The sequence below is a fragment of the Primulina eburnea genome, chromosome 11 (genome assembly GCF_022965805.1).
Source record: "Primulina eburnea isolate SZY01 chromosome 11, ASM2296580v1, whole genome shotgun sequence".
Taxonomy (NCBI): Eukaryota; Viridiplantae; Streptophyta; class Magnoliopsida; order Lamiales; family Gesneriaceae; genus Primulina; species Primulina eburnea.
In genome coordinates, this window is record NC_133111.1 from 38478672 (window position 1) to 38501881 (window position 23210).

The 23210-nt window shown below is 33.6% G+C and overlaps 1 protein-coding gene and 1 pseudogene across 2 annotated transcripts; one reads left to right on the plus strand and one right to left on the minus strand.

Annotated features, from left to right (window-relative positions):
* LOC140804903 (calcium uptake protein, mitochondrial-like) lies at nucleotides 1-2880 on the minus strand (annotated as a pseudogene).
* Nucleotides 2881-4996: 2116 nt separating this feature from the next.
* LOC140805838 (leucine-rich repeat protein 1-like) lies at nucleotides 4997-7340 on the plus strand. 2 transcript variants are annotated; one of them, XM_073162169.1, is made up of 7 exons: nucleotides 4997-5152; nucleotides 5236-5368; nucleotides 5549-5620; nucleotides 5732-5875; nucleotides 6135-6215; nucleotides 6707-6759; nucleotides 7001-7340. In XM_073162169.1, exons 1-7 carry the CDS (start codon nucleotides 5083-5085, stop codon nucleotides 7039-7041), a joined length of 594 nt encoding a protein of 197 aa, XP_073018270.1. In that variant the 5' UTR covers nucleotides 4997-5082; the 3' UTR covers nucleotides 7042-7340. The 2 variants fall into 2 exon arrangements, with proteins under 2 accessions (XP_073018270.1, XP_073018271.1); XM_073162170.1 differs by lacking the exon at nucleotides 5732-5875.
* Nucleotides 7341-23210: the final 15870 nt, after the last annotated feature.

The following is a 23210-nucleotide window of genomic DNA, read 5'->3' on the forward strand; positions in this document are numbered from 1 at the left end:
TTCGACCAAAACTTGTGTGAAACGGTCTCACGGGTCGTATTTTGTGAGACAGATATTTATTTGAGTCATCATATGCTAAGAATATCATTTTTTATTGTGAATATCGGTAGTATTGACCCGTTTCACAGATAAAAATTTGTGAGACCGTCTCACAATAGACCTACAAGTTTTATAACAATCCCAGGAAGGATCCTACATGATATCATTATTTATAATTTTAATGTTCCACATGCTATAAATAAGTCTCTAAACTAGTTTTAATGTTAAACGTGATACATTCGTGAGTGAGTATAGTGAATAGTATATAGACTCCCACCAAAACTAAGTTATTGGTTTTTTATATCATTCCTTCAGCTCCACAGATGTGTTCAAGCAACTTGACGTCAATAAACAAGTTAGAATATCTTCTTGGAAGTGCGATTCTTTGTGCAATCCAACCAGCATGATATCAAACCAGCAAAGCCCGACTCTCGTGGCTGGGAAATGTCAGTTTTCTCGCCTCTCCAACACCCTCAAAAACTCATCCGGGCTTAAGTTCCCATCGCGATTTGTGTCAAACATAAAAAATATCAGGTCAACCACCTTCTCTTTGAGATTGATCCCACAAACCTTAAAGAGATTGTGACATTTTATTAGTAAGACACATCCATAAGTGACTGCATGGTATTGAGGAATAAAGATAAGAAATAAAGGGGAGATGGATGTTTTTTAAGTGAAGTGTTTACCTGATCAGCAGCTCTTTTAAAATCTTGCTTTGACAACAGTCCATTCACTTTGCCATAACTGAAGAGGGCTATGGAGAATGGCTCCAATCTTTTCCGGAGCTCGGAAAATCTCTTAAATTCTTCAAATGTGATACGCACATCTCTTAGAGATGGCTCATTGCTAAGTTCATCAACTCGATCCAGAAACTTGTCTACGTATCTCATATCAGCAGAAGCAACCATAGATAAGGCAAAGTCTTTCGCAGAGATAGTTCCTTGAGACTTAAAATCATAATGCGAAAACTCCAATCTCAGTATCTGTGCATGAATTTTACAAGTTGTCATAGAAATGTGGCCTCCTGAATTTCAAGAGCATATATGAATGTGAGCGAAAATTACATACTTCGTCGTGCAATTCTCTGAAAAACTGAACAAATCTCTGGTGTTCAAGGCGCCCATTACCGTCTTTTCCAAAGAAGTACTCGAGGAGACCTCCATCCTCCACAGAACCAGAAACTTTTAATCCAATCCTCATCCCATCTCTGTGGTTAGCCCCTTGTCTATTTTGAGTACGCATCAGGTTCATCACCTTTTGAAATTCTTGTTTGTCTATACCACTGCGCAAAAGTACCATTTCGCATGATAAATCTTTCTGCCTTTTGTATGAAGCTTGAGGATATAATTGCTCATAGATGAATAAAGATCATATATATTTCGAAATCTATAGTGAATTTAATTCCGATGTGACATTATCTGTCAATCATTATATATGCATGCTGTCTCATACCCGTCGTTATCAAGATCAAACATTTTAAACGCGACAGAAAAGCTCGACTCTGGGATGCTCAATAGTGTGACGAAAAAGATATACCTGTCACAACAAGAAGAGATCATATTTTTGTCATACAATATTTTCTAGAGACGAATCTGATTGATATACTACTAACTCTGGAAATGAAATAAGCCCATCGTTGTTGGTATCGAATAACATAAAAAATTCTGAAGGAGCGAAGTGTAAATCGCTAGTCGTCCACTCCCCTGAGAGGTTTCCGACTCTGACACTTGGTGCTTCAGATGGAGGGAATACTGGAACCACTGCTCTCATCAAGTCTACTGGTGTCATATATACTTCTCCCGACGGTGTTCGAAATGATGCAAAGTATTCAAACACCTGAAGTGAAATCCATCAGTGTATAGATAAATAAATACACAAAGGTTGTTTGCCTCCTCTCCAAAGAAACTACACTTCACATACACGTTACACATACTATATAGTTAATTGAAATGTTATGTAATTCAACTATTTCAGTGACGGCTCTCGCTCGATTGCTATGTTAGCTCCATTATTCGACACGAATTTAATCCTGCTTTGTTACTGAATCTTACTTAATGAAATCACCTTTTCGGGAGGGCTTCGTGTTCTTATGCGTTTCTCGTACTTGAAGAAAACTTTTCTCCTGTATGCATCTGAAAGAATATTGAACTACTTAGTGAGTCGCAGGTGTAGATTAAGATATATGCATTTCTTTGTTTTCACCGTAAAATTACGATGAAGATTAAGAATTTCCCACCAAGAGAAAAGCACAGTGAAAGAATTTGATCTACAAATTAACATAGCTAACTATTAAATTGATCACGTACCTTTGAATAGGAAGCCACCTGTGTTTTCTTGCTCCTTCATTTTGGTTCCGGAATCTGCATACGAGACTATCGAATCTGCACTACGGATTAATGAAGAACAATAGAAAAGGCCGAGACCCGATCCGACAACCACCACCCCGGAGCAAACTGATCTCAAAAGTGAACTGAAAAACGAAGACGACGACGAGGACGAGGACTCAATCTCATTACTGCAAGAACAATAACTCCTCCCACCATTTCCCGATGCGGATGAATTCAAGATTGGGTTGTTTGATTTTCTGAAATCTGTATTAGATCTCAGGCTTCGAGCTGCCAAAAATGGAGCCTGTGGAGTGTGTTTTCTAAACAGCGATGCCAAAGAATGCATGATTGCACATCAAAATTTAGAAATCGACAATGGCGGTAGAAGAGATTCGCAAGACTAGAGCTAGCGGAGGTTTATGGTATGGATTCAGTATAGCGTAGAAGTAGGTGCATGGGAATCAGCAATTTGACCGAGACTCATTCGTGATTAACATTCTTCCATGTCACTGAGTTTGCAGCCCTTTCTGAAGACGGTTATGCATGTCTTCAAATCTCATGAATATATATTACAACATAGCAAATTATAACACATGTTTTAGGATCATGCATTACGTGAAATTACATTACGTGAAAATTACTTATTTTGTCACGTAATTTACTCACGGTCTTATTTAAAAATTTACATTTTTTCTATTTTTAATCATTTTCATCATAGTGTTGACGTTATATAAAAAAATTGACAGCTCCCAAGAAAATGATAACGCATTAATGAAAATTGTCGACATGACACTGGATATTACTTACGTATCCAGTTAGAATTCGAGTGAAAAATGACTGAAAATGAAGAAAAAAAATCATATTAGTGGACTAAGGGATTGAATTGACCGACAGAAAATGTAATTTCTCCATTCATTAATTATTTATTGTCAACATCCAAATATCATGCTTTCACAATTTAAGTTTATTTTATTTTATACATACAAATTTGTAAAAGTTCCCACAATTAAATGGAAACTAGTACTCCTCATATTCCCTTGACTCTTGAGAATTAAATTGAAGTGAAATAAAACTCAACTTTGTTATATTAAAATGACGACCATAATTTATTTTTCAGATAATTAATTACTATATTATAGTACCGCTTCCGTTGGAAAAATACAAATAGCAAATAAAAGAATTGTAATAAAAATTCTTCTCCCATCTCGAAAGAAAACGTGTCATGGAGTGAAAGAAACATTTTATAATAATTAACGGACGCTACATTTTGATGCACACTGAGTTAATTATATATTATAAATTATGATAATCATATAAATCAAACAGAGAAAAACCCATGTCATCGCCAGAAAAAATGATTATGTGAGGATCATAATTAAATAGGGATGATAACTTTCTTCACGGGTTTAGGAGTTTCACGGAAAAAACTCGAAACAAGGTATGGAGATCTCCGATTTTTTCGGTTTTGGGTTCGGATTCGAAGATTTTTTTAAATCTCCGATTTAGTTCGAGACATGTATGAAATTACTATCTACATCTCCAAAATAACATTAATAATAAAATAATATTATTATTAGTATCAATAATATAATAATAAGATTATTTTTTAAAATATTAATAATATTTTTATTATTATTAATATTGATATTGATATTAATATTAATATTAATATTATCACTAATAATAATAGATAATAATAAGTTGGTTTGAGAAAATTTCCGAATCCATAATCGTTTTGCCATATTAATATTTTTGAAATGGAGATGGGGACGGGGATGAGAAGTTGATCCTGAAGTTTCGGATTTGGGGATTCCCGAACCCGAAAAAATAGGGATCGGGATGGGTATGAGGGTAGGGATTAAATTCGGGGACGGGGGATGGGGGATGGCAAACCCGCACCCGTTCCGCCCATTGCCATCCCTAGAATTAAACTCATTGTCATTGGTCAAACACTCACAAACTCAAATACTTTAGATGGGACCAGATATAATCGTAGTCATACTTGGTGGCTAATTAAAAACTCAATCAAACAAGTTGACCATTTCATCAACTTTGACTAGCTTTTTCTATCCTAACATCGTCACTTCGAGACAAACATCGATCGTATAATTAGGCAAGTAAAATTCAGAAGGTATGCATTATTTAATTAGAATATCTTTTAGAAAATTGAATCAAAGATGTGGAAATATACATTTAACTTGGTCAGCTGTCGTTTTTTATATAAGATTTATTCAAACTAAAATCCTTTTCGTTTACTATGGCCCTTCATTTTGCGTTTACCGAGACACGAAAAAGTCCATTATTATGACCCACCAAGTAAATGCCTTCATTCTCCATTACATACGGAGACGTAGTCAGAAAATATTTTCATCTTGGGTTGAATGAATCAATGAACAATATTAAATAATATAAATCAAATATTTGTGAAATTTCCAACCAGCAGGAGACTAGTAGCTCTCATCCTCTTGTTTACATTTTGGAGGGACAGCTGTGAAAGAAAAGCCTCAAGGAATAGGCTAAATATTGGGCTAAAAATTAAAAATAATTTTTAAAAAAAAACTCGATCAATTAAATAAAAAAAATAGAGTGGGATGGATCCCACCCCAACCTTAGGGGTAGCTCCGTCCCTGCATACACCTGGATAAGCAAGAAAATCAAGAATATATATATACTGCAGATTTTCGCATAATCTGTATCATATAAACATACCTTAAATATGTCGAAAATCGCGGTCTTTCTGGCCTTGGCTCTAACGACGCTTACATATGTGGAGTGCAACTCCGAAGGTAAACTCATCGCAGCCTAGCTATTCTTGTCTGAAACTTTCCGGTCGTGTATTTTGTTTAATTTTTCTGGTGAAAATGAGCAGGAGATGCTCTTAATGCGTGGAAACATTCCCTGAGTGATCCAAACGGTGTGCTACAGAGCTGGGATCCAACGTTGGTTAATCCTTGTACATGGTTTCATGTCACATGCAATTCGGAAAATAGTGTAGTAAGAGTGTAAGTTTATAATACATATAGGCACTACTGCTTGATAATACGGAGGATAAGATATTGATTGATAATAACTGATAGTACGTATCGCGTATTATTATCTTATTTTATTATATCGATTTATCATTCTTATATCATGTATCGTTTCAATATAAACTGGTTGACGACTGGTTTTTGACATGAAAGGGACCTTGGTAATGCTAACCTATCTGGAACTCTTGTGCCTCAGCTGGGCTTGTTGGCTAATCTTCAGTATCTGTAAGATCTAATTATTATATTTCTATATATTTATCAGACAAATTAATTATTATTTTTTTCGAAATAGATTTTACTTATGGGGAGTAATAAGTGATGTTATTTTTGGCGCAGGGAGGTGTTTTCGAACAAAATTAGTGGAGAAATACCAAGTGCGCTAGGCAATTTGACTCGCCTAGTTAGTTTGGACTTGTACGATAATAAATTAAGCGGTCCAATCCCAGCATCTCTAGCATATTTGAGATCCTTGAGATTCTTGTAAGTTGATTCATTAGAACATCAATTTACCTCTTTATCTGAATTAAGACGGTTTCAAAGTATGCGAGTATGATCGTTTATGTTATCAGATTTCCAGTTTTGATGACGCTTGTCTTTGTTGTTTTAGCATGCACTTTCGGTCAAAATGGTAATGAAACAAATATATAAGTCCAAAATTGTAGTTTTTCGTTTAATTAATTATAAATCGATTTACTTAATGTTGATCAAGAATTAATTAATGGTTTTGTTATAATGACAGGAGGCTCAACAAAAATAAGCTGAGTGGGAGCATCCCAGATGGAGTTCTTCAGCTGATTCAATCGGGTAGCTTGCAGATTCTGTAAGTTATAATTATTACTCAGTATTTGTTAGTTGTATCACATCGATTGGATAAAATACCTGAAGGTTTCATATATGGAATTGGACAATCCTCCTCCCGTGAGGTAGCTTTTGGGGTTGAGTTAGGTCCAAGTTCCAATCTTAACAAGATATCAGAGCTCAGGTTCCACCGATATGTGTTGAGCCACCCGTTCTACCCATAGTTGGGTCAATTGTAAACTGCACGCTCCAAATATTCATTCCTGGACGTGAGAGGAGTTAGTTAGTTGTCCCACATCGGTTGGATAAAATACCTGAGAGTTACATATATGGAATTGGACAATCCTCCCACATTGAGCTATCTTTTGGGTTGAGTTAAGTCCAAGTTCCAATCTTAACATATCATAATTATACATTTCAATTTTTAATGTTGATCAATTCGCTGTCATGTAAATACATCAAAAATCAGTTTCATATATAATTATTTATTTTGTAAGAATATTATTCTCTCAGGGATGTGTCGTACAATAATTTGGCTGGAAGAACCCGCCCCACCAAGGCAAAAGGTATGTTTAGCAACTTTTCGATATGTAATTTATAGCTAACCACAGAAAAATTAGTGACACTTTCCTCTAGCATTTGACAAGAAGTTGAAAAGATTGATTTTAAAGAAAATACAAGATTTAAGTTAGATTTTTGTGTGGAATTGTGTGGAGTGGGATAGTAATATAAGAACGCCTGATATTTTTTAAAAGAAATATCTATTTTTGCGACTGAATATATATTATTTGTGTAATTTCTCTGCAGGTCGGGTGATTGCAACTGTAGTTCAAGATCCAAAAGCTTAGAGTGTCTGTTTGCAGTGTGTCGCAACAAAAGATCAAGTGTTGATTTATGATTTCTTAAGAATCTGAGTGCATTAATAAAAGCTATTCGATCTTATTGTATGATTTGTCCGTGCTAGAACATAATGTATCTGAGCTGAAGTATACAATCTTGGATGATCAAACCCGAATGGGAGTGATCTGGTTCAGGATTGATTTTGGGCTTTGTTTTCATAGTGTATTCCAATATGTGTGAAGATTTGAAATTCCTTGGTTATGTTAAAAATCACCTTAAATTTGATTTATGATGTATATTTGAAGTCGATGTCTGAAAATTAAAACAATTTGGGTGGATTTATTAATGAGAGAACCTGACCATCTTACACCCCTCCTCTTTTTTTTTTAATGAACCAATTCATTAAAGTTTGGTAAAAAGTGTTATTATACAAGTACAGTGGACATCTCCGGTAGATAAAATAAGATAACATATACATTGGGCATCTTCGGGAGATAACACACGAACAGAACAACCATACAACAATCAACTAAACAAATACTCGAAATGCAAAGGGAGAGTTGTGAACGCACCTAAAAACAAGAATCTGGATCTTCTTAATAGTCTCTCCTACATCCATTTTCTCCTGATCGAAGATGATCCTATTTCTGGTGGTCCATACATGGTAAACTGTTGCCGCAAGTGCTGCGTGCCTCACTTTTGCGAGCGTGGCGTTACCTCGATAAGTGCTTCTGAAAGCCTTGAGTATAGCTGTCGGAGTACCCATGAGCTTCTTCATCCCGAACCATACACGAATACCATTCCAGATGCTTTTTGTGATTGGGCATTCAAAAAACAAGTGTCGGACTGATTCATCCACACCCTTGCATAGCACGCATGATCGATCAGTGAGGTAGTGCAATCTGTCTCTAGTCATAAGCTTGGTGTGAGCAAATAACCATAAAACTAAAATGTGCTTGGGTAGGATGTAATGCTTGGACAATAGAGGTTTCCACGGCCACCGAGTCTGGCATTGAACAAAGAAGTCATATGCCCGAGATAATCCATTAGTGGCACCAAACCAACCGTCTAATGCTCGAGTTGCATTGTGAATGGAACCATGTTTACTTACTATCTCATCTCGAATCCGTAGGATCTGTTTGATCAATGGTGAATCCTCTCTGTTTGTTTCCCAATTCCAAACCCTTCCACAACTGCTGTTTACATGATTCACCCACTTAATCCACAGACAATCATTTTCCAAGCTGATTTTCCAAAGAGTTTTGGCTAGCAGAGCTTTATTCCATGTATCGTGGACTCACGAGCGTGTAAAAAACGTGTAATGAGTTCTGTATTCAATGAGAGATTATGCTCGACCAAAGCCATTTGCCCTCATTCAGCTTCCCTTTAAACTTTCACTTTTGACAACATGGACTAACAGACACATAGCAATGGATATTGAAAGGATAAGCATAAAAAACACTGTTCCATCCTCGAGTCGAGATATATCCGGCAAGAAGAGGTCCAATGGCAGCACCTACAGAGCCAGTGCCATCTATAATTGCTGTGACAGTGGCTAAAGCACGAGAATTCCCTTTAGTTAAGCTTTGGGTACCAAGATCAGCAGAAACTGCCGTTGTTATTAGGGAGTATGTATGGTCCGTTTACTAGTAAACCAGAAGTAAACACGAATGCGGCAGCGGTGAAAATTGATATGCTTCCATAAAGACGGTAGAAAATAAGAGCTGGAATAGAGTGAATGAAAAATATAACTGACGTAATGGCACGAGCGTCAATGAGGTCGGAGATCAAACCGGCAGAAATTCCCCCAAAGACTCCACCGATATCAAAGACAGTGGAAAGATTCCCAGCAGTTTTATGGGATAGATGCACTCCATCAACAGCTGCAAGTTTCCAAGAACCGTATAGAAGTTACAAGGCGCATACACCACTTATCACCGAATAACGGCGATCAGCATTTTCAGGCAGGCGTGGACCGTACGGTATACAAAAAACAGCTCTTCCTTTCCAGCCATGTCTTCTCACGCAGGCCCTCCATTGTTGTTGTCAGTGTCACCATCCTCACCAAGGCAAGAACTCCACCATCTGCTTATATAATCAATTTCATATTTATATAATAATAAAAAAAATAGGGGGTAAAGAGAAGAATTTCAGATGGGGTCAGGCAACAGCGGAATGCGCTCGCGCTCGAGCCCGTCTCCCTGGGAAGGGCCTCACATATTAAGACGGCGTTTCCTGAAACGCACCATCTCTTCTCTCCTAATCTTCGGCGCCTCCTCCTCCTCCTCCCGCTCGCCGGACGAGGTATGTGGTGTATTCATACATTACATGTCTATGATGTTTCGTTTTTGTGAAGATAATACTCATTTTCGTCCTTTTCGTTAAGTTTAATGTTGTTTTTGTTAAACCGTTGCTACTTAGCGACGGATTTTCAAAACTTCGTCGGTTTAATATTTTCATAAAATAAAAAAAAATATTTTAAATAATTTAAAACAAAACTTAGAATCAGACTATGCTAAAAATATTAATGATCTTAACTAACACTTAAAAATTTACAAAAATTAAAGCGAAAAAGTTTACCCTAAGTCGAAACTAAAATCGTGTAAAAGAAAAAAAATTTAAGTGTTGTGAAATGGTGTGGATGAAATGGAAAGATATTATTATAGACAATTTGCGACGGATTTTAGCGACGGTAATATTATTAACCTTGAAGTATAGACGGTTTTGCAATTACCGTCACTATTTTACCAAAAACATAAAGCAAACTGTCTATAAATATACTCTCTTTACATTTTCATACACACCATTTCACAACACTTAAAATTTTTTTCTCTTACACGATTTTAGTTTCGACTTAGGATAAACTTTTTCGCTTTAATTTTTTGTAAATTTTTAAATGTTAGTTAAGATCATTAATATTGTTAGCATAGTCCGATTCTAAGTTTTTTTAAAAAAAATTATTAAAATTAATTTTTTTATTTTATGGAAATATTAAACCGTCGCTAATTAGAGACGAGTTAAAACATCATCGCTAATTAGCGACAGCGACGGGTTTTAAAACGTCGTCGCTAATTAGCGACGGTTTAATATTTCCATAAAATAAAAAATTATTTTTAATAATTTTTTTAAAAAAAACTTAAAATTTATTTTATGGAAATAGTAGCGACGCTAATTAGCGACAACGTTTGAAAAACCGTCGCTAATTTCTAAGTTTTTCATAAGTCAACGTTAACCTTAACGTCATGATAACGGTAGGGACCAATTCGGGAATATTTTGAAAACATGAAGGATTATTTAAGCAGTCAAAAATCATGAGGGGCTGAAATGGGAAAAGCTGTTAACGAAAAGGACGAAAATGAGTATTATCCCGTTTTTGTGTTGTGGTTTCGTTGTTTGCCCCCTTCGCTGTGCAGGTTTTGTTATATGATTTATGAGTAGACAATAAAAAATAATATTTTTAGTATAAAAATCTAAATAAAATATCTGTTTCACAAATACGATCCATGAGACCGTCTCTTCTTGCCGTGATTTTCTGTGCTTCCTTGATGGGCCCGACACGGAATTGCCCATTTCTCGAGTGACTTACATGTTACAAGGAGATGGTTTGGGGAATATCTTGGATTGCTAATTTTTCTTTTTGAATGCTTAGTTTACAATTTTGTTTGTATATAGAAGAAATTGCTGTCTATAGGGAATGACCTCAAAACTTCATACCTATTTTTATTTTTGTTTTCAGAAGAATGTGAACTTTGTCGTTCGCTGAAACAAAATTATAGTTTTTCCTCTTGGGGATCAAGAGAATTAGACAATGATAAGACAGGGAAGAGAGGTTTATGATTGTAGCCTGGATTTATATTTATAGAAATATTAGTCTACCATTGGCGAAAATAATATCAAAGGCTTCTTAACCATTCTTCTGTAGTGATTGCGCCGCCATATGGACTGTTAGACACAGCCTTGGATTTTTTTGCCGCTGACTTTTGATTATAGTTAACGCTGCAAAAGAAAATCTTTGGAGCTCTACTTGGCTCTCAAAAGATATCACTTAGCATTTAGCTGGGAAAGATCTCAATCTGAAGATGATGTTTCTGAGTATGTTCTCTTCTTCCTTTTTATGACACTGTGAAAATTTAGAAGATTTGGTGGTGATAACTATTGTTCTTTTCCCTGTCTAAGGGGGTGGGCATAATTTTATTTATGTGGATACCATGTGAATTTAACTGACAATACAGAAAAATTCTGGTAGACAATTAATCAAAGGAAAAGTTAACATAAACTATTCCCCAAACCTGTCTCATGGAGTGCAAGAGTTGCAGTAGAGCTCACCAAGTTGTTAGAGTAGATGTCCTACAAGTCAACTGTTGACTAGGGATTTTATTGACTCAAGTGTAATAAACAATCTTTATTTTAATATAATTCATTATTTCATGGTTTGTTAATTCTTTATCTGTATACCCATGTTATCAAACATAGATAAAGACCTTGATTATACTTTAATACAAATGAATCGTAATTCGATGTTGAAACTCGTTTGTAAATACTGTATGATCTAAATTCGTTCCTAGTCGATTCAGCCGCCTAAAACATGGATAAAGGTCGCTTGAGCTTGAGACTAGCATCTGTGATGTTGTGTACTACGTTTCTTAGTAAGGGCATAGAGATGTCCAAACATGCAGATGGGTAGTCATAGGATGATTATACCGAACAACCCTCCCTCGGACTTTCCAAGTGGTTATCATTCATCGAGAGGATAAGTCCGTGGTTATGATTGTACAACATTAGTCCTTACGACCCGGGACAACACTGAGGCTCTATATGCTAGGGCTGTGCTTTGACTCGTTTACCGGCTCCAGGAGAGTCATCAGGTGGCGAGGTTGGGTACAGTTGCGACACATATAGGAGCCAGTGCATTGTAGTCGGGGATTCACCGCTCACCTACGGGTTTGGATATCCTATGTGATCTAATGAAATAATAGTGCATGGAATCTCTGGCCAGAGTACGAGATGTACGTTGGAGAAGGAGTTCTCCAAATAGTACACGCGATGCCACTATTATAGTTATCACATAGTTATCGAATTAATATGCAACCCTCGATGAACCAATGGTTGCAGATTCGATCGGAATATATGAGATGAAGGGACCGTACTGTACGTTAATCATAATCGACTGGTTCTTGCAGGCACTATCAGTGATACCTAGGGGATCATGGGGCGATGCTACTAGACGCTCTTACCATGATCCGATGGGTGCTATCAGAAATGAGTTCTGACATTCTTGATCAAGGTGTTGATAGAAAGAATGGGGCTAACTAGGGTAAGCCCGAATAAAGGATTCTGTCCTGAATCACAAAGAGTTGTGAACCCACGGCTAGCTGTATCTCTGAACCATTGAGGGTCACACAAGTACTGGATTGTTTGTTCCCGTTGAGAGAATAAATTCAAAAGTTGAATTTATATTATATAGTAAATTCAAGGAGTTGAATTTATGATAATTAAATTTTGAGAGAATAAATTCAAAGAGTTGAATTTATAAAATTTGAGAATTTAATTTATTAAACTCAAATGTTGGGTTTATTAAATATTAAATTTTGGAGGTGATGTAAATTCAAGTAGTTGAATTTATAATTTAAATAATAAATTCAAATGTTGAATTTATAATGTATTTAATTTATTAAGCTCAAAAGTTGAGTTGATTAATTAATAAATTAAAATTGGTGGATAATATGTTTAATGGGCTTGTAGGGGTACAAGTCCAACATATTAAATAATTAAAGTTTTAATGGACTTTGATTAAATTAATTAAACTAGTTGGACTAGCCCAATTAATTAAATCAAGCCCATTAATGTTAATTATGTAATTAGGTTATTATTTTATTATAAATAATAAATGCAAAGCTCTAAACCTAGCCACCACAACACCCATTCACGTGAGCCTCCACTAAAACAAGAAAAATCGGCCACCACTTTTTAGAAAAGAAAATATTGTGCCGTCTCTCTCAATTATTTTCTCTCCTACGCAAATATCTTCCATATTTTCTAGTGCAAATTGGAAGAGGATCATACTATCTAGTCGTGGACTTGATAGGAGGATTTCTTGAAGAAAGTTCGTAGGGATTCATCAAGAGCCAGATCTGTTATACCGGATCGGTTGGTGTCCAGTGATTAATTCACCAAAGGTATAACGATTTCTAACATGCTATGTATGTTTTGATAAATCATACGAGCGCCTAAAACAATATTATTTTGTTTTTCAAAATAAAATAAAAATTTTAAATCTTCCGCTGCGTTTGGGCGTGTAGAAAACCGGATCCAACACAAGTGTGGTTTGAAATTTGACCAACTAATGCTAAAAATTGCAAATCCAAAAGTACGCTTAGGTCCCTTTCCCAAAGCTTATAAGATACTTGCACGTTCATATTTGGGAACTACATCTTAGTCATCCATAATGTAAAATGCTAAGAACTCGTGGAAAGAATTATTATTGTATATAGAGTGATTCAGTCTAGAGGATCCATTCATTGAATGGGGCTATAGAAACAAACCTGCTGAAATATGAGTATTTAAAAACGTCGATTGACCTTTGCTTTACCTTCTACGATCGAAATCTGTCAACGCAGGTGCTATATTTCCTTCCCGAGTACGAGGAGGGAGACAAAATACGTGTTCTTCCACATATCATGTGTAGAGATTCATGGGTATGTGAGCATCGCTGCATTAATTTATCATGTCTTGACTGCTTTATCTTTCCAACTAAGGCGAGTCTTGACTGCTTTATCTTTCTATTAGTGAATGATAATATACTTGCATTATTCCCCATTTATGGAAGCATCGGGGGGGCGGCTAAGTGACAAGGGCGGCAAGGAAAGACGAGAAACAACGAGTTTTAAAACTCGAAGATACTTGATATGAGATTGGCTTCTATCCTTTGTTAAGATTCAATTCGAATCATCATAAATCTCCATTGATAATTGAAGATAATATCTCAAGAAGAGTTTTTTACGGAAGAAAAAATTGAAAGAAAAAGAAGATGATGAACTTCTGTATATGAAACTCAAGTCTAACAAGAGTTCTTAACTGACATCTGTCATGTTGACTAACTAACTCTACCATATATCTCAAGCTATATATCTAACATCCTTGGCTTGAATTCTTGCTTTTTTACGTTTACATATACCTAGTTTTTGTTTTTTTTTAGTTATTTATTTTTTCCCTGGAAAGTTCTCTTTGCTTCTAACACAACCATGTCCAGTTTGTGTTTCATATGTATATTACATACATGGAAAATGAGATTGCAGATTATCTGTCAAAATAACTTTTGTTAAAGATAGTGTTGTCACTCTCTTAGAAAAAAGCATCTGAATGAAACATATTCTTGGAACTTCTTGAACTAATATTTATTATTTGAAAATCACTATCTTGACTAGAGCAAAAACTTGTGTGAGACGGTCACATGAGTCGTATTTTGTGAGACAGATATCTTATTTGGGTCATCCATGAAAAAGTATTACTTTCTATGCTAAGAGTATTACTTTTTATTGTAAATATCGGTATGATTGACACGTCTCATAGATAAAGATTCGTGAGACCGTCTCATAAGATACCTACTCCTTGAGCAGCAAATTATGTTTGAAAAAACAAAATTATCTTAGATTAGTTATGATTTTCTTTTTACTTTTTTTTTTTGAAAAATATGATTTTCTTTTTTATGCTATATTATTATTAATTTTTGATACCGCTTCTACAATAGTATCAATATAATTGGCAACACAATACTATACTGTAAACTGATCTCCTTCGAATAGAGTATCAAAAAATCTTTGTGGGATATTAAATATCGAGTGAAAAGATTTAAAAAAATAATAATTAATTAAATGACTACTCTCATTTGGACTTCCAAATTAAACCTGCAAACTTCAATTTAAAGACAAAAGACATGTTGGTTATTTTGGAAATAAACTATATCACTTGTATCAATTATTATTATTATTATAATAATAATAGTTATTAGGGAGTTGATATTAATATCTACGCTTTACTTTATGTGTAAAATTTATTCATAAATGAACTGCAAATAACAAAAAATGAGTGTATATCAAATCTCTTATTATTATTAATTTCTTTAAATTTAATTTAATAAAAGTTAATTTTGGGACCGCAAGAGTAATTTACAAAACTAATTCCGAGCTTAATTAATAATATTAAAAGACAAAAGCAGCAGTGTTTTATAAAAATTTGTCAATGTAAATTAGTGTGGTATAGATAGAAAAACTTTAGTTGCAATTAGAATTTCTCTTCCTAAAAGCCACGGCAAAAATTTGTGTGAGACGGTCACACGGGTCGTATTTTGTGAGACGGATCTTTATTTAGATAATTCATGAAAAAATATTACTTTTTATGCTAAGAGTATTACTTTTTATTGTAAATATGGGTAGGGTTGACTCGTCTAACATATTGGAATCCGTGAGACGGTCTTACATAAGACCTACTCATCAAAAGCCACACACGAATTTTATTTTCTTGAAAAATATCTGATTTTTTTGAAAAAAATTATTATTTGATATATGCATATATATTTTATTATAAAGTCTCATGAACAATTTTCTAAATACCAAAATACTTGTCAAGTCATAAATGTATGCATATTTATTCTATTTTATTAAAGTTTAGGACACGATAGTAACGACCTAGAAAGGACACCAATTTTTTCTTCCAACTTTACTCTTATATGATACTAATATTACATTTTTGTTTTTAGTTTTTTTTTTAAAAAAAAAATTCAATACACACTTTTTTTTCAACAATCCAAATATCAATTTAGTCCCTCCATAATTTGTCAAATTTCATTTTAGTCTATTAATAATAATAAAAAAGATTGTACACACACATCTCGTGTACAGAGTAACTAATATTAAATTAAATGTGAGGTTATCATTTTGGAACGTAGTGTCCAAAAAGTTTTCAAATTCAAAATTATTGTTGTCCAATCAATTTAAATTATTATTAATATTTTCCTAAAAAATTGTATGGTATTATTTAACTGATGACGTCCTCATAAACATTCACGATGCTTCGATTTTCATTTTCAATTCATTAATTTGGACGAAAATGTGGATTATGATTTATGTTGTGCGCATAGCATGCCATATGGCAAGGCACGGGTCAAGAACGGAGTCGGGATTCAAAAATATTTGAAGTTGATTCTGTTATTGTAATTGATACGATAAATAAATTAATTTTAAAAAATAAAATAAAAAAAGTTCGTAAAGAAAATATGGAACAAGATATAAATAAATTAATTAAAAAATATTAAACAAAAAAGTGCGTAAAGAAGATATGAAACAAGAGTATTTAATATTCAATATCCTCAAAATCATGGAGCAAAAACACTATTGAAGTCGTGATCTTCGATCTTTATTAGAATCGAACTCATTAATTATTAAACCGTTATGAACATTTTCAATCAAATATGGTTCAATGTAGATTACCATATAATCTGCGAAAAACTCTTCTTCCATCTTATTATGATGAACTGTTTTAATAAGTTTCATATCTAAAAATGTTTGTTCCATTGTTAATGTAGAAATAGGAAGAAGTTTAAAGATTTCTTTAGGTTCCAAAGCACAACTAAGCTTAAGAAATCCCAATGCCTCATCCTTGAATATGTTATTAAGCTTTTCAACTTGAAAATTTATTGCAGCAGTAAATACATTCAATTCGATAGTAGTGCTCAATTGTGAGTGAATAATTTTGTTGACAAGAGTGAACTATAGCAGATTTATAACGAGTTTCTATGTGAAGTTGAAACGTTCACTACTCGTTGTTCTTTAAAGGTACAAGATTTTTTTATATAAAAAATATACTCTCGACACTATACATATATAAACATAATTTTTGCAACTTTTATTTAAAAAAAATAAATTTGCCAACTAACCATTTAAAATCCAAAAGAACACAAATCCAAACCGTAAAGTCGTAAACGTCAATCACCGTAATTTTAACATTTTCGAAAGTAACTTAACTCTAATTAACATCTTCTCAAACTCTTAAAATCATCATAAGTCATAAAATTTTTAAAAGTAACTCAAATCATTTAGGGTAAATCAGAAACGTAAGTGCGGAAAAACTAGCGCTTGTTGTCGGGTTATGTGCACCTTCAGTCTAGCAAAATCAACCATCAAATATCTCAACAACATCAATATCATGCTCACCTGCATCGATTACACCTATTGAGTCTATTGACTCAGCACACCTTAACCATGATAACAAGTAATACATGTACAATCACACGCAACAATGAAAATACTTTTACAAAAATAACTTTCCCTGAACATGCATAAACTTAAACATTTTTTCTTTCATCATATTCGTATATTTTCCTTTTATTGAATTCAGATCGTTAATTGTGACTTTCGTATCAGCTGAAAGTCGATGGATCTATCTACGTGTAACCACATTACTCGGCGGTGGGAACATCTGCGACACTCTCACCCATCAACAAAGCATTATCCTTACATATCATCATAATCATCGTATCATCATAATCATCGTATTAGTCACAATTATTTCATCTCCTTCAACTTTTCATATTCTCATCACTTATAAAAAATCATGCATATATATATATATATATATATATATATATATATATATATATTTATCATTTTTTTAAACCAAACATGCAACATATCTTTTAGCTTTATCGTTTCATCATAAAATTCTATAAACATTTAAAATAAATATTTTAGCATATATTACAGCATTCAGGGCACTGCCAAGACGTCTAACAATTTTATGTGTAAAATGACTGTTTTACCATTATAAGCATAACTTTCCATATTTATCCCTAGATCTCGAAACGACGTCTCAAATCATTCCAAACTTAACCCATTACCTTAAAACACTCCCTTAAATATTTCTTAGGCTTAAAATTTAGGTTTTCGATAATTTCCTCATTTCGTTTTTAAACTTAGACGTACATCTCGGTTTTGACTCGTATTGACTCGAAACTTTCCCAAAACTTACCTAAATTGAACCAAAGCTTATGAACACATAACTAAATCTTTTTCAACCTAAACTAAGCCAATTAGAACCCTCGAACCAGCCTAGATTCCTACTGAAATTTCTGGTGTTCTTATTTTCGAAAACCCTAATCCATGTCATGCAAGTTTCGATCCTAGCCTTCAAGAAACTCGACCAGCCTCTCGTTGACCACCCTAGGACCCTACTGGACCCCTATGGACCCTACTGGACCAAGCCTAAAGGACCTAGCAACCCCAGCCCTCAAACCCGATCCCATGCATGCTTCCGACTCTACCTTACTCCACGCGACCCTCATGTACTTCGGACCACCCCTTGTGCAGCCGCCCTTGGACAATCCTCCAGCCCTCATAGAACTCCTAACCATGCCCTAACAGAAGCTACAGCCGTGGCTCTCAAGGAAAGCCCTAGCCGAAGAGTCCTAGTCCACCAAGAGTCCTATTTTCGAGCAACTCCTTCCTCCTTCATGTCCAGCCCTTGCATCAGCTTGTCTAGGCCCTTAAACCCTCTTAAACTCGCCCATTTTTACTGACCTAGGATTGCAGCCCCTTTATGCAACATATACATGAGTTTTAAATCATAAAAACACAAGTTTTGATCATGGCATGTCAAAAAAATGAAAATAAAAGACGTGCCTCATGTTTTCAATGCAAGAATGGTTAAATACACATAAATGGTGTGAAGATGTTTGAAAGAAAGTTAAGGTGTGCCTTTACGTATATTACACTCGAAAACAATTTGGCGATGCGAGAACGTCGACGAGGAGAAGACCCTATGCTGATTTGTTTTCCAATTTTCGTTTGTTCCTCCTTCCAAGATTTCATGTGGTGTGTGTATTTGATGAAGAAGGAGTCCTGGTATGTTTAGGGGGGTTGGGGAACGTGAGTTTATAATTTTTAGGTTAGGGTTTAGGGCTTAAAGTTTAATATAAAACATATGTGCAAGCTTAGACCCATTAATCATAGTATAACAGGCACATTAAGCCCATTGGTTGATATTTAAAATATTTTGTTTAGAAAAGTTTGTGAAAATATTAGCCGAGTTCTCGAAAAGTTCATGTTTTTTTTAATCAAATGTCGTTTTAAAATACGACTAAACGAAACATCCTATTTTCAAAAATTTCATTTAAAATACACCACACATTGAACCATTAAAAATAATCATTTAATAAAATATTTTCTTTCATATAGCCACGGGTCTCCGTTCCTCAATCGCGTCTCGAATAATTTTTAAAACACAGTTTTATTCATTCATGTATAAAGGTACATTTTAAATATGTAAACATGCACACCATATTTAATTCACGCAATTAAAATAATTTAATTAAAATACATAAGAAATTTGATAACTTGCATGCATGTAGTTCACGTGGACCTTCAAATTTTTAGACGTTATAGAAGTACCTCAATATCATACTTGGCACAAAAAATTTCACATAACTAAGTAGATGAACAAATCCTTCTTATCTCAAATTATGAAGTAAATTTTTAGTGGTTGAACATTGCTTTTAAAATATATAGATATTTCTTTTGCAATGTTCGGCATAACAAATTTGTTATCTCCATTATTTTCTGCATGAAGTGTAATATGGATAGTAAATCAAAAGACTTCATCACAATCAACAAACCATTAGCTTCAACACAAATAGAGTTAGAAGCCCCCTCATCCACCATGTTTTCCATCACAATAAACAAACCACTAGTTTCACCATAATAGAGTTAGAATCCCCCTCATCCACCATGTTTTCTAACATGGTAATCACAAAGTTATATATATCAACAATGCTACAAATTGAGTCAAATAAAAACTCCAACGAGTCTTTAAATTTGATTACATCATCTATCGGTATGTTCACCAGTAGTTATCATATAAGTAACTACAATTCTTTGAGCAAAATGCAACTCAACATGGCGTTTCGGAGGTGTGTCGATGAGATTACTAATAGAATTCATTTTTTAAAAGAATAACAAAATAGATATCTCCTTTCCAGCAGTTGCAGTTAATGCTAGTTGAAGTCGATAAGCGAAAACAATGCACATAATATGCACAAGAGCAATATTTATGAATCTTGGTTCTCACTTGGTTGGAAATGATATTCAAGACATCTTTTTGAATTTCCGGTGAAATATATTTTGCATTATTTAGAGATTTCTCTAATACAATATCTCCAATACTCTTATTCATTTTTTCTCATAAATTTTATCATCTCGATAAAGTTTCCACGATTATTAGAATATGAAGATTCATCACGCACTCTAAATGCACATGCTTGCAAAGTGAGCTATCGAATGCTTTCAATAGTTGATGTAAGCCGAAATCTGTTCGTCTCCTTTTCTTCAAAAAGATTGTGTATTTATTACTTTGTCAATATGACGAGGTACATTCATCAAATTATCAAGATGTTATGCAGCATTGTGGTGAAGTATTACATTTTATGTGCATCAAACATATGCATCTATCCACATCATTAACTCGCTTCCAATATTTCAATCCATACGTATTAAATGCTGGATTGCAAGGGTTTGGTCAATGGATATTCATTCTTAATTGGTTGATATGACCACATCTTGATATAAGCTCATCTAATTTTATCTATTTGATTAATATAATATTTCCATATCGGAGTACGTAATATTAGATTAAGTTCAAGAAAACTCACATCAACATCAATTTTAAGAGACTAGTTAGGTTTGTGGATCATCAATATTAGATGGAAAATACTCATGATTTGTCGATGTATACTATTTTGGTTTAAAAAATAAGTCGATAATTTTTCTTTTCTCCATTCCTTAAGTTTCTATTATAACCTATAAAAGTAACATAAATGTAAAAACTAAGTAATTTAATCGGTTATAATTTAGTACACGTAAATGTTGTAAAATTATTTGCAAATACAAAATTAATTTAACTAGGGCATTCGAGCTTAATAAACTGACTCATTAACATTTGATATATCTAAATACCCAATCTTGCACACATTACTACGAAACATAATATATCAAGATATATCGACTAAAACGAATATGCAATAGACGTTTCAAAAAATCTTTGTGGGATATTAAATATCGGGTAAAAATTTGTGTAGTGTTACTGAAAAATTTGTCAATGTAAAATTGTGTAGTATAGATAGAAAAACTTTAGTTGCAAGTAGAATCTCTCTTCCTAAAATCCACACACGAATTTTATTTTCTTAAAAAATATCTGATTTTTTTAAAACATATTATTATTATTTGATATATAACTATTCTATAATTTATTATACTATATTATATAGTCTCACTCATGATCAATTTCTATGTACCAAAAATACTTGTCGAATTATAAAAATATGCACACATTAAATTGAAAGTGAGGTGACCATTTGGACCGCATTGTCCAAAAGTTTTCAAATTCAAGAGCCACATATATTACTAGCACTATCATATTTATGTCCCGCATGTTGTAGATATACAAAGTCATAACGACCAAAATATCAGATATTTTTGTAAGTGTTGTAGCAGTTGTATTCGTCACATGTACAATGGAAAAGAACTACTCTTGTAAAAAAACCACCAATATCCATAAATCTTAATACAATAACTATATGCTCTTTGTGAGATGCATATCTTGCTTCATCAACTAAGCTGCAGAATTTCGCATCCCATTTTTTTACGAATCTTGGTTCTCACTTAGTTGGAAATATTATTCAAGACATTTTTTTTGGTGAAAAATGCATTCTTTGGAGATTTCTTTAAGACGATGTCTCCAATGCTCTTATTTATTTTTCCCATAAATTTTATCGTATCGATAAAATTTTCACGATTATTAGAATATGAAGATTCATCACGTCCTCTAAATTCACATGCATGCAAAGTGAAAGTGAGTCATCAAATGGTTTCAATAGTTGTTGTAAGCCGCAATCCGTTCTTCTGTTTTTCTTCCGAAGATTGTTCATTTATCACTGTCAATATGACGAGGTATATTCATCAAATTATTAAGAATTTTGCAGCATTGTTATGTGGTAAAGTATTGCATTTTATGTGCATCAAACATGTGCATCTATCCCCATCCCTAACTGGTTTCCAATAGTTGAATATATAGGTAGTAAATACAGGATTGCAAGGATGTTTATGTTCAAAAAGAAGCATGGAAATCAAAAACAATATCTTCCGAATGAGAATATTCTAACCAAGTAAGTTTCTTAAACCAATGACTTTGGAATTGCGGATTTTCACTTCCGAATTTGGATTTATATATTCATTTTTAATAGATTGATATGACCTCATCTTGATATAATCTCGTCTAATTTCATATATTTGATTAATATGATATTTTCATATCAGAGTCCGTAATGTCAGATCAGGTTCAAGAGAACCCACATCAACATCAATTCTAAGAGACTTGTTAAGTTGTTAATCACTATAATTTGAGATTTGCAAATAAAAAATTAATTTAACTAGGCATTTGAGCACAATAAACTGACTGATTAGCAGTTGATCTAAATACCCAATCTTGCTATATGATTTACATGTCGATATATGATTTTATCGTATACTTTTTTTTATATAGAATGGGAGATTTCCAAATATGGTCAATTATAAATTTCAAGAACCGGCGACTACGATTCGGCCGATTAAAATGGGAGAAAAGTTTAAAGATTGGGAGAGTCGGGGTCTCAGAGAGAGATGATGGTGGAGCTGGAGAAGTTGATTAATCAAGAGATTTTGGGGCTAAACCAAAAAAAAACAAATAAATAAAATATTATTCATTTTTTTTTTTTGTAATTAAAATGGAGTTGGACCCCACCCTAGCTCAACAACGACTACGTCAAGTGTGACCAGTGAACACTATTTTTATATTCTTGCATTTATTACTAATAATCTAGATATTTATACATTTTTCGAGTCTAAAATTCCATATTTTTAAAATCAAGTACATATAGTAACATTATTGAATTTAAATCACTAAAAAAGTAATTATTAATTTTGACTTTAAAAATGTTGTTTCTTTTCCTTAAATTCACATTCTGTATTAACTTTTATATTATTTAATTGAAATAGAGAAGCCGATGTGATGCAAATTTAGCTTCTAATAAAATGATAGCAAAAACTTTGTATGAGACGGTCTCAAGAGTCGTATTTTATGAGACTATATCTCTTAT

Coding starts and splice junctions, on each gene's coding strand:
- LOC140805838 (XM_073162169.1), top strand. CDS start 5,083: ATGTCGAAAATCGCGGTCTTTCTGGCCTTGGCTCTAACGACGCTTACA. Junction 5,621..5,731: donor TTGGCTAATCTTCAGTATCT/GTAAGATCTAAT, acceptor TTTTTGGCGCAG/GGAGGTGTTTTCGAACAAAA. Junction 6,760..7,000: donor CCGCCCCACCAAGGCAAAAG/GTATGTTTAGCA, acceptor ATTTCTCTGCAG/GTCGGGTGATTGCAACTGTA.